Below are 17,401 nucleotides of genomic sequence, written 5' to 3' on the forward strand. Positions count from 1 at the left end.
TGCATGAAACTCACATTTACAGTTCTTGTTAATGTTACATTATAAATTACTGTTGAAATAATTCATTTTTAAATTTCATACTTTTTGGCATAACCTTAACAGACCACATTTCGGAAACCAAGTTTCCTATTATTAATAACTAAGCTAATGCGTCAACATGGACAGCAGCAAAAATTTTTACCGTTTGTTAATTTATAACAAGCTTAAGTTCATCTTATATCGCAGGCTCTAGCGTGTTTTGTAAACTTGGTTTAAACGTAAACATACAGAGGTACAACCTAATGGCAAAACTATTTTGTCTTATACCTTTTAGACTGTTAGGGTTAGTACGACTTTGAAACATTGAATGTCTTAATCTGTATTTTTGTCACCACATAATTGCAATTTATTATGCCTACCTTTTCAAATAATTTGAACTGGTCACTTGCCATTGCATTTCGGTGATTTAGAAGTGTTTTTTTTTACTTCTTCAACTTATTCGAGTGTTCCTCAATAACATTCATTTTTTGAAAATTACATTGTAACCAACGAAAACAATTTTCTTCAACAGTTCAAATCCGCCACCGTTGTTAACTTCAAACGCCCTCTCTAAAAATGTTTGGACGTTTTGTTGTTGTTTTTTCACTTAAAGAAATATATTTACCAGAACTTGAGGCTTGAGCGTTTTTTGTTTTCTAAAAAATTGAACTGTATAACTGATTACCTACAAATTGATGCAATTGTATAACGAAAGCAATTAACTTTTGAACTTTAAAAGTTTAAATGATCATAATAATAGAAAAATCTCAATAAACTAAATTGTATACCTCCAAAACTAACTTTATGTTCAATAACCTCAACCACCTACAAATAAATGGTTTAAGTATGGAGAATCCCGTGTCACCATTTCTAGTCAACATTTTTATGACACAGACTGAATTACAAGCGATCAATTCAGCATTACACCCACCACTACACTGGTACAGGTATGTTGATGATACAATTGCTGGATTCACATCTACAGAATACACACTTAGTTTTTTCAAACACGTTAACTCGATACACCCCAACATAAAATTCACCTGTGAACAGGAAAAAAACTAACTAAATGTCATTTCTTAACCTCAAGATCACTAGAAGCCATATACAATTCAAAATAGAAATCCACAGAAAAATCACCCATACTGGCTTATACATTCCCTGGGTCTATCCACATGGAACAAAACAAAAATTCAACATATTAAGAAACTAAATAAACACAGCCACAAAACTAAACTCACCCGATAAAATTAACGATGAAATCAACAACAAAAAAAAACAACATATCATCAGCATCAACAAATTTCCTCCAAAAATCGTGGAAAATCTAGACCAAAAACAAACAAATAACAATAAATCCCAAGAATTTCCTTTCATTGCCAGTATAGTTACGACAGTTTATATTGAGAAACTCTCACATATGGTTAGAGTAGCAATAAATAAAATATGAATCTTAAATTAGCATTTAATGTATCTAATATTATAAAACAGTGGTTCTTAACCTTGTTGGAGGTACTGAACCTCGGAAGTTTTGTATTTGCATTTACTGAACCCTTCGTAATTGGAAAAATAAAATATGATTTTTTTTTCAAATTCAAAACATAAGTAGATATTTTATTAGTGCAGAAAATGAACGATGCATCAGTTGCACACAATATCACTGTGTTCAAAGAATAAAACCAACAAAATATAAATTTCACACAAAAACAAAAACATTGTAAAAAAAATATTTACTGCAAATCAATGTGACTTTTGCTGTTGCCTCTCAAAGACAAATTCAGAAATGCGCGGCTTCACCTTGGCAAGTACCACTCTCATATCATTCTCGCAACAAAGTCTGTTCCTTTTCTTCGTTTTTATGTCTACCATCCTCGAAAAGGATTGCTCGCAAAGATACGTTGTAACAAACTGTATGAGTATCTCAAGGGCTTTTTTAGCAATAAGAGGGTACGCTACGATTTGGTGACACCGAAACGTTGAGAGCGTTGTTGTTCTAAAAAGTTGCTGTTGAACCTGGCTCTGCTGAAGTTCAATGATTTCGTCGAGATATTCATCATTGACATTTGCTGTCGCAACACTAAACGTGAACGGCTGTCTCACCCATGCTGGATATAACTCTCTGGTGAGGAAGTATCCGTCGAAAGACTTCGCGAGCTCATTTAAGTGCATGGCATTGCTTGCTTCAATTCCCCGGGTTCAGAAATGTCTCCGATTTTAGATACATCTTCGATCTTACATACACAGTCGTTCAGCAGGGGAAGTTTGCGAAGTTATCATTCTCTGTTCGTCGTTTCCATAACGGTAGCTTTTTTGAAAAGCCTTCAGGTTTTCTTCCGCTTCGATGATGTTAACTCCACCTCCCTGCATCTGTTGATTGAAATGATTGAGAGCATTGAAGATATCTGCCATGCACGCCAAAATGAGAATGAACTCAAATTTTTTGAAGCAATCTGCATGACAATCTTAGTGTTCTCGCAAAAACAGGGCTAATTCCACACGCATGGCAAAAACACGATTCAGCACCTTTCCCCGGTATAACCACCGAACATTAGAATGGTACAGAAGTACCTCAAATTCAGAGCCCATTTCATTACACAGCTCTTTGAAGATGCGGTGCTTCAGGGTACATTTCGCATAAAGTTCATACATTTCACTACAATTTTAATACTTCTGCCAATTTTGAAGGCAAAGTTTTTGTTGCCAACGCATGCCTGTGCAGAACACAGTGCGTTACAATGATGTGTGGTGCATCGGCTTTCACCAGCGCACCAAAACCAGAGTTTTGTCCCAGCATGACTGGAGCTCCATCCGAACAAACTGCAGAAACCATATCCCACGAAAGATCGTTGTCACTGAAGAAGTCATCCACAAGTTTCTTCACGTCGGCTGCCTTAGTTGTTGTTGTAAGAGGCTTAGAAAATAAAAAATCTTCTTTTATCTCGTCGTTCTTCACATAGCGCATGAATACATGCTGGCTTAGATTGGAAAAGTCGGTGGTCTCGTCGAGTTGAAGGCTGAATTTTGCTGGGCTTGAAGTCAGATCTGCAACTACTTGAGCCAAGATGTCATCGCTCGTGTCATCTATTCTGCTGCTGATGGTGTCATTTGAAAGAGGAATTTAGGGTAACGTATTTTCAGCAGCTTTTCCCAGCATGATATTCGCCATCTTCAACGCAGCTGGTTTTACGAGTGCTTCACCAATGGTGTGTGGTTTGCCCTGCTTTGTAATCAAGTACGCAACTTCGTACAATGCTGTGAGGATCGGTTTGTCAATGGGTACAAAGCCGAGAACAGGCAAAGTAGACTTTTCATCAAACCTTGCTCTCTTTATCTTGAATTCAGCAAGCGTTGTGTTCTTGTATTTCCCATCTTCATGCAGCTTTAGGGAGTGTTTGTTTTCTTAGTTTTGCCGGTGCTAGACTAGAATTGCTCAACTTGGCATTGGAAATCATGCATTGAGGACGTTGACTCCCATCATGTTCCGTTATACACGTGAATCCATATTGTACGTATTCGTCCGATCACATAGGCCTGGCAAGGCCAAGCGCGTAAGGCGTGCGACTCGTAATCCGAGGTTCGTGAGTTCGCGTCCGCGTCGCGCTAAACATGCTCGCCCTCCAGCCGTGGGGGTGAATAATGTGACGGTCAATCCCACTATTCGTTAGTAAAAGAGTAGCCCAAGAGTTGGCGGTGGGTGGTGATGACTAGCTGCCTTCCCTCTAGTCTTACACTGCTAAATTAGGGACAGCTAGCACAGATAGCCCTCGAGTAGCTTTGTGCGAAATTCCAAAACAAATCGTCCGATCACTTTCTGTTTTTGCTCAACATAGTATGAAGGGATTGAAAGATTAGGAAAAAATCACAAATGACGCACGATTACTACAGTTACAAGTCAACTGCTAAACGCACGAAGTTCCCTGCAGAACAGATATTCAGGCCAAGTGATGTGACGTGTACAGCCGCAGCCAATGATGGCTTAGTGGAGCATGACGTCACGAATCATACGAGTGGGGTGAACGGAACGGACACACACACAGTGTGTGTGTCTTGACCTCTGCCGAACTCCTGAGGCTGACTCACTAAACCCCTGGGGTTCGATTGAATCCAGGCTAAGAACCACTGTTATAAAAGATCACAAGCAATTATTTCATTTACGCTAAACATAAGACTGTAAATTTCAAAATGTTGGACATAATCTCAATGTTTAGTCTACTACTATAGCCAAAGATAATCATTTGCTCATGTGAGGTCTTTAGTAGAAAAAAAAACCTCAACAAATTTTCTTAGTGGCATGGCTACTATAGGAGCCAAGAAACATCTGATATTGTCTTCTCGTGTTCAATATAGTATAGGATGAAAACTTAGCGTGGGCTCTTTTCCCTCTGTAGTCTTCTAAATCCACTCTAAAGTTTAACTCCTTGTGGTTTGTTAAGGCAAATGTTTTATCGTTTCTTTAAATACAAAATTGTATTGAAATTTATTTAGAAACAAATAATTTCACAATTTATAATATACAAGTTGAAGTTCCCGTTACTAGGACAGAAGTTATGTTAATTCATAGTTTATGAAAGGTTATCTCAGGACAGAAAGTTAGTGTAATATACGTTATTGTAAAAAAAGAATCTCTCATAAAAAACAACAATACACACTAAATTTGAAATTTGCACGTATCTTCCCTTGGGCCAAGTTAACATCCATATAAAATTTGGTGAAAATACATTTGCAGAGGATGGGGTTGTGATAAAGAAATACAACGTCCGTAAAAAACGAAAACAAAAAACACAGAAAGTTAAATGCAAAACTAAAAAACTGTATGTACGTTTCCACACTTGCACCTAATGAGCCACCATACCAGTTTGCGAAGTAGTAACATTGTTATATAACACACAATACTATTACGCCCCCCGCTAGTACAGCGGTATGACTCCGGATTTACAACGCTAAAATCAGGGGTTCGATTACCCTCGGTGGGCTGAGTAGATAGCCCTTTGTGGCTTTGTTATACGAAAAACACACAATACTATTATATTTGTATTATGTTTCGTGTTTTAGGCCTAATCTTAATAACCCGTTGCTTCATCTACCGAACATTTAAATTACAACATTAATAATATTCGATTTTTTTTTTTTTTTTTGGAATTTCGCACAAAGCTACTCGAGGGCTATCTGTGCTAGCGATCTCTAATTTAGTAGTGTAAGACTAGAGGGAAGGCAGCTAGTCATCACCACCCACCGCCAACTCTTGGGCTACTCTTTTACCAACGAATAGTGGGATTGACCGTCACATTATAACGCCCCCACGGCTGGGAGGGCGAGCATGTTTGGCGCGACCGGGATGCGAACCCGCGACCCTCAGATTACGAGTCGCACGCCTTAACACGCTTGGCCATGCTGGGCCGAATAATATTCGAATGAACAAAGATAAAGTTTTCTGTGACGAGAAACGGAGGCGAAACGGGGAAAGAGTGATTCCTATTGCAAGTCTACATGCGTTGAAGATAAACATTTCGTAAAGTTCTGGGTTACATATTGCCTAATATATATGTTTTTCCAGTACCATATTTCTACGTATCATATTGTTATATATTATGTGGAATGTACATTATTTCAGTATCGTATTGTGGTTTATTTCTATGTATTTACTGTACACAACAGAAACACAATACAGAACTGTTTTGTACAAAACTACACGTAGTCTAAACTATAAATGTACAGTTGCTTACGTACATTCTAACCTCAACTTACACACATTATTTGTTATAAGAAACTTACTAACCAAGCCAAAAATCTTCGTTCATAGATCCAAACCCATACTGCACTGTGGCCAAAACTGACTGAAATCCTGTGGAGTTTTGTCATAATAGCCTCATGTTAGATTGTCTTAAGCTAAAAAATAAATTAGCTTCTTAGATACTATTCGATATCGTTAGAGTTAAATACATTAAAAATAAATAAAAAATATGTAAAGTTATAGTAGATATTCCTCAACCAAATGGAACTAATTATTTTCTCTGTACCAGTTTTAAATAAAGCGTTATCAGAATACATTTCAACTTGTTAATTATTTTTGCTGTCTGAGTTTCTTTGGATAATTAATTATGAAGGCACATCATTGTTATATCTTAGGTTAATATTTCATTTGTATATATGTTATCTTCAGAAAATAGTTAAGAATAAGATACTCATCAACTGACAGTAAGTAAGTTACAAATGTAGAACATACTCCAGCCGTCCATCCACCACCATCTGTGTGCATGTCACATACAACCTCAATTTAAAAAAACCGTGGCCAACTTACTGTCAACATTGCCTTTAGTCTTCAAATCCACACAGTCTATGGACATTGTTGTGTTGATATAAGTCTTTATACGAGAAGTGCAAGTCTTTTGTGTTTCTTTGTGTTCTGTGTTATCTGTATAAAATCATCAACAGAAGAAATAACACTTCTTTCATCCAACACTGCAGAAAGGAAAACTGATCCCTAATTTGGTGCACACAAAACTATCTAATAATTTTAACCAAACATTAATTATCTATAATTTACAGAAAAAACTAATAAAAGCCATGCTAAAATCGAAATATAAAGAACTAAGTGACCTGCAGAAACAAGAAATGAATCTAGACTATCAACTAGCCTGCTGCATTCAACCATTTATGGACTCATACAATTCAACACCAATCAAATGAACAGTAAGAACGAGAAGGAAAAGAGGGTCAACTTCAACAAAAAACTAGATAAACTAAGGTGTCAACACCAAAAAACTAGATAAACTAAGGTGCTAACAACAAAAAGACCCCAACACGACGAACCACCAACAAACTTCGCAATTAATAGATCCGACCGAAAATTAAGCAGTGAAGATATACATCTACTGTACAAAGGACTCGACTTCACAGTAATACCTAGAAATATCCCATCCATCGAAATTAAAGCCTGTCAGGAAGACCTATCTAGAAGACTAGTGATCCACTCTAAACAAAATGGAAACACCAACAAAGCAACGGAAAACAACTACCAGAAGGAAGAAAACGTCAACAACCAACAATCTATCTTTCCAGGTAGAACTGGAAACATCTATTTCCCCGAAACACTTCAATAAAGTGTTTTAAACAACCTTTTCAAAGAATTTTCACACAAAACTATCAGCATAATTTTATAGAAAGAAAACGAAAAAAACAACCTCACACAAAAATATATAAATTTTTCAATCAACTTAGAACAAGACAACAACATTCTGAAAGCAGATAAAGGCAATGCTATAGTTATAATGAACACAAATGAATACATTCAAAAAATGAACAATATCTATTTAACACGAATCCAAGAAAAACACTTGAAAAACAACTAAACAAAATACTACAACAACTGAGAAAACCTACACAATCTCAGAAAACATTTATTCTCACGCACGTACACCGCAACTCTGCGGCACCTCCAAACCTCACAAATCCGATTGTTCACAACGACCCATAAAGTCGACGTAAGAATAATTTAACTACAGCCTCGGTAAATATAGAGGGTTGGGATTTTCTAGACATCTAACATCAGTCGGCTTCCTTTTCAAAGACACTTTAAATTTAAATCTATTCTTAATCAAATATACCATAAAGATTTAACGGTCAGTTTAAAAGTAATCTCTGTCCTCACAGAAGTACCAACAACTGAAGTCTGCATGGTAGATTTAGTACTTTATATCCAAGACCCCAACTCATTGATACACATTCTCAGCAACCCTTATAGAATTCACTACCCCCAAAAGTAACTTCATGTTCAATAGCCAAAACTACCTACAAATAAATGGGCTAAGTATGGGAAATCCTGTGTCACCAACTCTAGCCAACATTTTTTGACACAGATTGAGCCTCAACCGATGAATTCAGCCTTACACCCATCACTATGCTTATGCAGGCATATTGATCATACAGTTGCTGGATTCACATCTACAAATCCCACTCTTAGTTTTTTCAATCACGTTAACTCGATACATCCTGACATTAAGTTCACCTTTGAACAAAAAAACAACTAACCAATAGCATTTCTTAACCTCGATGTCACCAGAACTGATACACAACTCAAAACAGAAATCCACAAAAAATCACTGGATACTGGATTATACATTCTTTGGGATTCAGCACATGAAACAAAACAAAAACTCCACATATTAAGAAACCAAATAAACACAGCCACAAAAATATGATCACCCGATTAAAATAAGGATAAAATTAAGAATATAAAACAACACTTCATCAGCATCAACAAATGTCCTCCAAAAACTGTTGAAAAAGTTATACGCAACAACAAACAAACAACAATAAATCCCAAGATACAACAAACTACAAAACATTATACTACAACATACCGTATGTTGCCGACATCAGCAAAAAATAACCACCATTTGGAAAAAAAAAACTTACAACAAAACACTACATTCCAGTAAACACCAAATTTGTTCAAAAACCAGATACAAAACTAAAGTCGATACTATGTAAAAACTACACGGACAAATATGTTGTTAATTGTTAATTATGTTGTATGAAAATAAAATGTTAGAGCTTTGAAGCTATGGTAATATTTCATCAGTTACTTCAAAAGTAATAATTTGAGTAAATTATTAGTCTGAATTGATAAATACGTAACTTCCTGTGATAATTTGAAAAAAAAAAATTACCACAGCTTTGGACATTAGTTACAATTGCAGATATATAAATGATATTTTTCGACCAAATTATCAATATATTTTGGACACAGATGTACAAGTCTATCCTCCAGAGTTCTCTCTAGAGAAAAAGCTCTCTTTCTAGAAACAAAGCACAAAATATAGATTTAGATATAAACATTCAAGTTTAAAGATCTCATTAAGACAAAAATTTTGAACTGTGAAGTTATAAACTTTCCAATGCCAAGTGTAAATGTTATAAATATGTTGTGTTACAATGTTTACTACTATATTTGTTTCCTTTACAAAACACTAGGTAACGCTTACATCTTTTGTAAGTTTGTTTGTTTGTTTTGGAATTTCGCACAAAGTTACTTGAGGGCTATCCCTAATTTAGCAGTGTCACCGCCAACTCTTGGGCTACTCTTTTACCAACGAATAATGGTATTGGATTAACCGTCACATTATAACACCCCCACGACATGTTTGGCGCGACGGGGATGCGAACCGCATCGCACGCCTTAACACGCTTGGCCATGCCGGGCCTCTTTTGCAAGTTAACCAAATCACAAAGTGAAGATGTCTGTTTCAGGAAACTTCATGTTTATCAAACTGAAATAAACGAGTGTTTCTTTAAAGTTTCTCAATCTTTCAACGTAGTAAATATACAGAAACTTATTGTTTCATTACTAAGGTAGCAACAAATTATATATATTGTAGACAATGTTAAACAATGAAGTCATTATAAAATAACGAATTCTGCAGGTGTCATAAAAATAATCATGTTTGTTAGTACACCTAAAATACGAGTATAAATTTACATGTAAATAATTTATTGTCTGTATTTACGTTTATGTCGTCAACATGATTCAAAGTTTTTTTTCAGGTAAGATACGCTGAAATAAAAAGTCACCAATGAAACAAACCGCTGTAATTAGACGTTTTATGAAAAGCACAATTCTATAAAACAATTATGATTCTAACATAAATGTAAATATAAGCTTTTAATGTTTTCATCAATGTAATAATTTATGTTTCCCAGTTCACAGTTTCTCTAACATACTGTAATTCATAACATATACATATTATTAGTTAAATAATTATGTCTTAATTATTATTCTTAATTTTGTTTAACATAAACTGGAACTTATTATGAGATACTTCAAGAAATGTAAATTAAATCCGGAGTTAGATTTCCCAAGGTAGGCAGATTGTAAATGTTATGTTGTGTAGCTTTGTGCTAAAATAAGTGAATAAACAACTGACTACTACATTTTAAAAAGCGTTATCTCACTAAACAAGGGCCCGGCATGGCCAAGTGTGTTAAGGCGTTCGACTCGTAATCGGAGGGTCGCGGGTTCGAATCCCCGTCGCACCAAACATGCTAACCCTTTCAGCCGTAGGGGCGTTAAAATGTGACGGTCAATCCCACTATTCGTTGGTAAAAGAGTAGCCCAAGATTTGGCGGTGGGTGGTGATGACTAGCTGCCTTCCCTCTAGTCTTACACTGCTAAATTAGGGACGACTAGCGCAGATAGCCCTCGAGTAGCTTTGCGCGAAATTAAAAACAAATAAACAAAACATACAAACAATCTCCTAAACAAGTTTTCATGCATCTGGTCTTGTTCTTTTTCACCTTAATGAATTACTTAAGATCTTATTGTAACTCACCAACTTAGGATAACTTATTGAAACTCGCATTATTTAACAAATTCATCAACTAACTTTATCACACAGTTATACAAGGGGAATTTTGCTATAGATTATATGGAAAATACTCAATAAACTTAGTTTAATATATAAGCTTTCCCCTTAGATCAGTTTGAATGAGACTGGACGAATGATAAAATCACAAACCGCTCTTGATGAAAACTTCTGATGATGTTGTTGTTAATATTAATATTACCTGTTTTTATTTGTAATATGACGTCACCAACAAACTTTATTCTAAAGAAAACGTTTTTAAGCCTAAGATGGTTTTTGTCGATTCCGATCAGAAAACGGTTTATTTTGAATTTCGCGAAAAGCTACACGAGGGCTATCTGCATTACAGTCCCTAATTTAGCAGTGTAAGACTATAGGGTGGGCAACTAGTCATCACCACCTTTAGACAATTCTTTGGCTTCTTTTTTAGTAACGAATAGTGGAATTAACGTTATAACGCCCCCACGGCATGTTTGTTGTGACAAGAATGCGAGCCCGCGACCCTCGTATTACGAGTCGAGTGTCTTAATCACCTCACCATGCCTGGCCCCTATCAGAAAACGATGCGTTATTTTTCATATCATTTAGTTCTAATAACATGAACTATTACATCTTGATATAATAGTTTTTAACAACTTTAGTACAATTTCCTATTAATACTATCTGAATTTCTCTTTCTACTCTCAAGATATTTATTCTCTGATTTGTTAAAGTTACTTTTACCTGATTTCAAAATTCCTCAGTGGTCTTTTTTATAAAATGATTGCTTGAATGTTATTAACGCATCTCAATATCAAATTAACAATATGAAATATTGAAGAAATGAAACATCGTCATGAATTATTATTTATCGCCTGATTAAAGGAAATTTCCGTCTTCAATAAACACAGATCTACCTTATTGTCTTCCTGTCCAGCCAAAAGTGTTATTATCAGCAGGAAAGGATCCTGACAGACCTAAAATTATGTCTAGTTGGTTTTTGGAATTTCGCACAAAGCTACTCGAGGGCTATCTGTGCTAGCCGTCCCTAATTTAGCAGTGTAAGACTAGAGGGAAGGCAGCTAGTCATCACCACCCACCGCCAACTCTTGGGCTACTCTTTTAGCAACAAATAGTGGGATTGACCGTCACATTATAACGCCCCCACGGCTGGGAGGGCGAGCATGTTTGGCGCGACTCGGGCGTGAACCCGCGACCCTCAGATTACGAAGCGCACGCCTTAACATTATGTCTAGTACTAACTTCTAATATTCAAATTATGTAGTGTATTGAGGTCTCCCGCTTGTACAGTTGTAAGTCTACCGAATTACCCACACATATATACAGTATTGCGTAAAAGTGTCAAATTCGTTTGTTTAGAATAAAGCAAAAAACCACACTATGGGATATCTCTGTTCTGCCCACCACGAGAATCGAAACCAGGTTAATCATTTTCATCTCATAAAATCTTATAAATTAAAAGTGTTATCTTCAAGTTGTAATACACCAAACAGTATGTAGTGAAATTAATTGGAGGTATAAAAGTATTTTCCTTGGTATTGGTTTAACGTAGTTTTATTCTTGTATTAGGTTTATTGCGTAATGATGTTGGATTCCCTTTTTGGAGTGTAAATGTTTCCTCTGATATACTCATTTGAGGTGCAGTTTCTAAAAACGTGAGAATTAATTTTTGTTACACGAATATTGTTTTAAGTTTTGGGATTGCTTTTCCGACTTAAAATACAAGAGTTAGCACAATGTATTTTATATATGACTTTAGTATTGTGTTTGCTTTCTTTTTTTACCAGAATTATATTATTTTGTTGTTGACTGTTTGTTGGATTTGATGTTATTGGGCCCGGTATGACCAGGTGGGTTAAGGAGTTCGACTCGTAACCTTAGGGTCGCAGGTTCGAATCCCTGTCGCACCAAACATGCTCGCCCTTTCAGCAGTGGAGCGTTACAATGTGCGCACAATCTCACTATTCGTTAGTAAAAGAGTAGCCCAAGAGTTGGCGGGGGGTGGTGATGATTAGCTGCTTTCCCTCTATTCTTACACTACTAAATTAGGGACGGCTAGCGCAGATAGCCCTCGTGTAGCTTTGCGCGAGATTAAAAAACAAACAAACTGTGGTTACTGACTGGATGAGTACGGCGTTGTTGGTTTCCCTATTTATTCGTCACCTCAAATCTTGATTAGTAGAGTGACGTCCTAATAACGTCAGTTTGTTTGTTGGATTTCGCGAAAATCTACTTGAAAGCTTTTTGGTATTAAAACTTTTATTAAATAAAGTAGACAACAAGGCTTCGAACTTCTTAGGTCATCTTCAGGTTAACAAAGAGAATTTGTATATTTCTGTATGTTCTTTAGATGACACTTTACAACTACGTTTTGAAGGTTGACTTAACTTCTTTGTGTCCTCTTCATTATACACATACATTTCATAATAATATTTCACCACAAGAAACACAATAATAAAGCTACACAAGTTACTAGTTCTATCACCTTCCATAAATACATGATATTTATAATTATCAATTATATTTATCAATTTTCAATCACACAAAATCTTAGGTTTTGGGGTGAATTACATGATTCAAAAGTCGTGCAAAGATAGTCCAGAGCTATCTGTCCTAGACGTCCCTAATATAGCAGTGACGTATTACTTGAAAGCAACTAATCAACATCATCCACTGACAAATTGTGGGGTTTCTCGTTTACAAAAGAACTGTTGCATTGGCTGTCAGTTATAAAGCATCCATGACTAAAAGGGTAATCGTGTACGGTTAAGTGGATCCATACCCTCAGTGCACATATTACGAGTCGAATGTACTGATTCTCAGGCTATGCAAGGCCCTAAAAACACAATAATTAACATCACAGTCTGTTGGTAGTAACGACAGTACGGTCAAGTTGTTGCTCATGTGATGTTTGTAGTGGTGAGACCAGTCGACTGTTTAACTAAATTAAAATTTGTTATATACAGTAGGAATGAAATTATTATTAAAACAATACACATTTTATCAGTTTCTTTGTACAACTGAGCGATATATTATGCTCGTAATGTGATAGGTTGCCATGTCGGATATACCTTGTGATACAGGTTTAAGAAACAATAATTTTAAATTAGAAACCAATAGAAAGGCAATCAGTTCATACCATTTACCGTCTGAAGAGTTTTTCTTAAAGAAAAAGTGGGATTGACTGTTACTATTATGACGCACACACAGCTGAAAGAACAAAGCATGGTTAGTAGTACCATTTCTCAAACACAAGACCCAAACAAAATAAGAAAATGGTCATAAGGACGTAAGAATCTAATATTTTGTTTGTTACGAATAGTCCAAATGTTGGCGGTGTTTGGTGTTGATTAGTTGTTTTCCTTCTAATCTATCACTTCAAAGTCAGGAACTGCTGACACAGATAGTCGTCGCAAAATTGAAAACAACCGATCAATCTCTCAGGTCTTAGTACCCGGTATGGATTATGTCGCTTCCTTACAGACCCTTCATACCGAAGACGTCATACTCTATAAAACAAAATGCAAGAAAACGTAGGTAGTGAAGTACCCATAGCTCAGGACTTCAAGACTGGCCTGCGATTCGAGAGCTTTACGTCATAGCTCTTGAAGTGGACAGTGAGGCCATCTTGATGGGCCTCTTCGAAGAACCAACCTGTGTGTCATCCATACAAAAAGAGTGAGAATCATGCCGAAAAACAACGAGCTTACCCCACAAATCCGAGAAATACGGGCCTAAACAACGAAAGCATTTGCGGCCTATTGCTCACTTCTTTAAGCGAACTACCACCTTTAAGCCACAAAAGAGGAAGAAGACAACCGTTACCAGTGATTCAGACTATGGGACTGAGGGTCCTTGCCTAACTTTAGTTACTACTGAACGAAATAATGCCCTGCACTGTGCTGTGATGACATGCTATAAGAGTGACAGTCAAACAATTGTAATTCAAAAGTCAAACATATATTTCAATCAAGATTAGACTGCAGGAATTAGTGTTTAATTTACGTTACCTTAAAATTGAAACTTCTCACGAGGGAAGGCAGACAGTCAGTATATAGCTTCCTCCACTATCAATTCGGTTACCCCAAGTGGGCTTGGCCTGGCTAGGTGGTTAAGGCGATCGACTCGTAATCTAAGTATCGCGGGTTCAAATTCCCGTCCAACCAAACGTGATCGCCCTTTCAGACTTGGGGGCGTTATAATGTGTGGCTAATCCCACTATTCGTTGGCACAAGTATTGGCGGTGGAGGTGATGAGTAGCTGCCTTCCCTGTAGTCTTATACTGTTAAATTAGGGACAGCTAGCGCAGATAGCCCACATGTACTTTTGTGAGAAATTAAAAAAAAGCAAAAACGAATCACGACTACAATACACTCGTAGCTCTTAAATGCGATGTGTAATAAGTTGTTTGCTTCTTTGTCATTAGATGCCAACATAGACCCTCTAGTCAGAACATAACATGCTAATCATTAAATCACACCGAGCCCAACATTGCACTTTATTCTCCTGATTACTGCTGAGATTTTTTTGTAGTTTTAAACATAAACATAAAAATGTGCACTAAAAACTGTTCGATGAAGTTGAGTTTTCAGTCATACGCCACAGTAAAAGAAGAAATTCTTTTTAAGAACTTATGAGGTTTGTCAAAGAAAACTAGACATTCAAGTGTACACTTTCAATCATTATTGGTTTTTTTTCTGACCCTAAATTCAACTAATGATTGTTGTCCCTTTCTGAAGGTTCAAAGTCGAATGACTAGCTTCAGTCAATGATGTCTAATTTTAATATTCACTGAAATAATAAAGTAAAGAAGCAGTACTTATAATATATATGTACTCATAAATAAACTTATAACAAATGAAAGTTTAATATTAAGAGCACAATACTGATATTAATGGATACATACCTATCCTGAAAAATACTTAGTACTGTAAAGAAGAACAGGTTTATACGTTCACAAACTCTTATCCATGAATCAGATTTTAATGTCCCTTGAGGTTTGTCATCACTCGCAATTATCGCAACACATTTTTTTTATATATTTTCACCATAAACAGAAGCAATCTTGTTAATGTTTCCCGTCTTTTTTACCTTCTTTACTTCTCGGTTGTTTTCACTTATCGTCGACAGATTGGTAAGTTCTGTCTGTTTCTTCTTCAACAGGATATAAGTTTCTGTCTTATTTCTATGTCGAGGCCTTTCTCTCACATTGTTACATAAGCTAGGGATAATGGGTTGCGCCTTTATTTATTTAAACTGAATGTAGCTGCAGATATAATTTTAACAGTACTCTCATGCTTAAGCAATAAACAATTGCCTCGATTCCTTAGCCAAGTGTATTCAGCCATAATATTTTATTATTTCATACCATCAAATATAGTATCTCACATGAAGGCGGATGTATCAACATAGTACCTCATATAGAGTCGAAGGTCTTAAATTAATACCTAGCCTAAAATCAGATGTATCAACATAATATCTCGTATGAAAGAAGATACATGAATATAGTATCTCATATGAAGGAAGATATTTCTAACAGCAGTTTGGGCACACAAACCAAACTTTACTGAAACATTTAGGTAAGTAATATAAATAACACTGTCGTTCAACAAAATGAGAAACAAAAAAGTGTGTTTTTCTTTTAGTTTCTTATATATTAAATCTAAAACAATGTATTTTGTATCATTTTATGAGAAATACTTGAAAAATCATCACACAAAAATTTAGTAAATAATAGAAACTATGAGGAAAAACATGTTTAATCATTATATAGAATTTTGGTAAGTAGTGCTAGCTATAACTGAAAACCTTTTTTGGTTTTATTCGTAAAGTTAATTAAACGTACTGACATTTGAACTTGCAAAAGGGACATTGAACACACTTGGCATTTTGAAATGTGGAAGCGCTACAATTGAACACCTAACCCTACTATTCAATTAAAAGATAGTCGGGTATTGAGGTCAGATACTCTCCACAACTGTATGATAAAATGATTAATTCCTGTGTTCCGCATACTTTAAATATCAAGAACTGGAACATGACATGTATCTTTCCACAGAGCAATAAAACATCGAAACAAGAGCTAGCTCTACGGTCCACCAAGGACATCTCACAACTGCAGGTTTTGAAGCCCAGATGAATGGCGCTTAAGAACCACTTCATTTGAATCTTAAGAGAGAGAGTCGTATTTAAAACCGATTTACGTACTGTATCGATTACGTGAAACCGAAAGAAAAGTTATTAATAACAGAAAAATGTGCAATTCATTAAACCTTACGATAACTTGATTTAATATCTTAAATTTTTTAATTAAGTAAGTACGATATCTCTTGCATTTATAATACATTTTCATATTAGACATTAACAATAAAGTATAAATCTAACTTATTCCACTTAAGGACATTCAGTTATTTTATTTAGTCCCAAAGTTACTTACTTTAAAAGATCGTTACTCACCTTTTGAAACTACAAAACAACAATCAAACTAATTAATTCAACCTATACAAATCTTTATAAACTATACAGAAGTAAACCAGCTGGTATCTTTAACTCCTATTTACTCGCTTTAACAACACACTTTGCTAATTAAATAAATCACCTAGACACAATTTCATAAGATCTCTCTCAGTTATATAACATAAGTAATTTGTTATGTAATAACTATAACTATATAGTATGTAAGAGGGTTTCAGATAGGTTTTTCTAAGGATACACCTTACTAGATTGCATAACAAGAATATAACTGGTTTTATTATTCGAAGGTAGTTTTCACAATTAAAACTGCTTTCGTCACCGCTATTGCTGAAGATCAAAACAGTATTTCAATTTAGTATTTACTTTTAATATTGCAGACTAAGGAAAGATGTGGGTTGTTATAAATACATATTACCACGCATATATTACTTAGTAATTTATAAATTTACATGTTTAATAATTTAAAATATTGTTTTAAAAACTGAAATTCAAAGAAACACGACTTTTATTTTGTTTTGGAATTTCGCACAAAAGTACTCGAGGGCTAT

The 17,401-nt window shown here is 35.4% G+C and overlaps 1 protein-coding gene across 1 annotated transcript in view; it reads right to left on the minus strand.

The window, feature by feature from the left end:
- LOC143247368 (centromere protein K-like) overlaps nt 1–589 on the minus strand; it is a 67,211-nt gene extending 66,622 nt beyond the window's left edge. The window contains exon 1 of the mRNA XM_076495338.1: nt 399–589. Coding sequence (XP_076351453.1) covers nt 399–431 — 33 coding nt within the window. The 5' untranslated portion in view covers nt 432–589. The remainder of the gene's footprint in view (nt 1–398) is intronic.
- Nucleotides 590–17,401: the final 16,812 nt, after the last annotated feature.

Source organism: Tachypleus tridentatus, chromosome 3, assembly GCF_004210375.1.
Source record: "Tachypleus tridentatus isolate NWPU-2018 chromosome 3, ASM421037v1, whole genome shotgun sequence".
Lineage (NCBI taxonomy): Eukaryota > Metazoa > Arthropoda > Merostomata > Xiphosura > Limulidae > Tachypleus > Tachypleus tridentatus.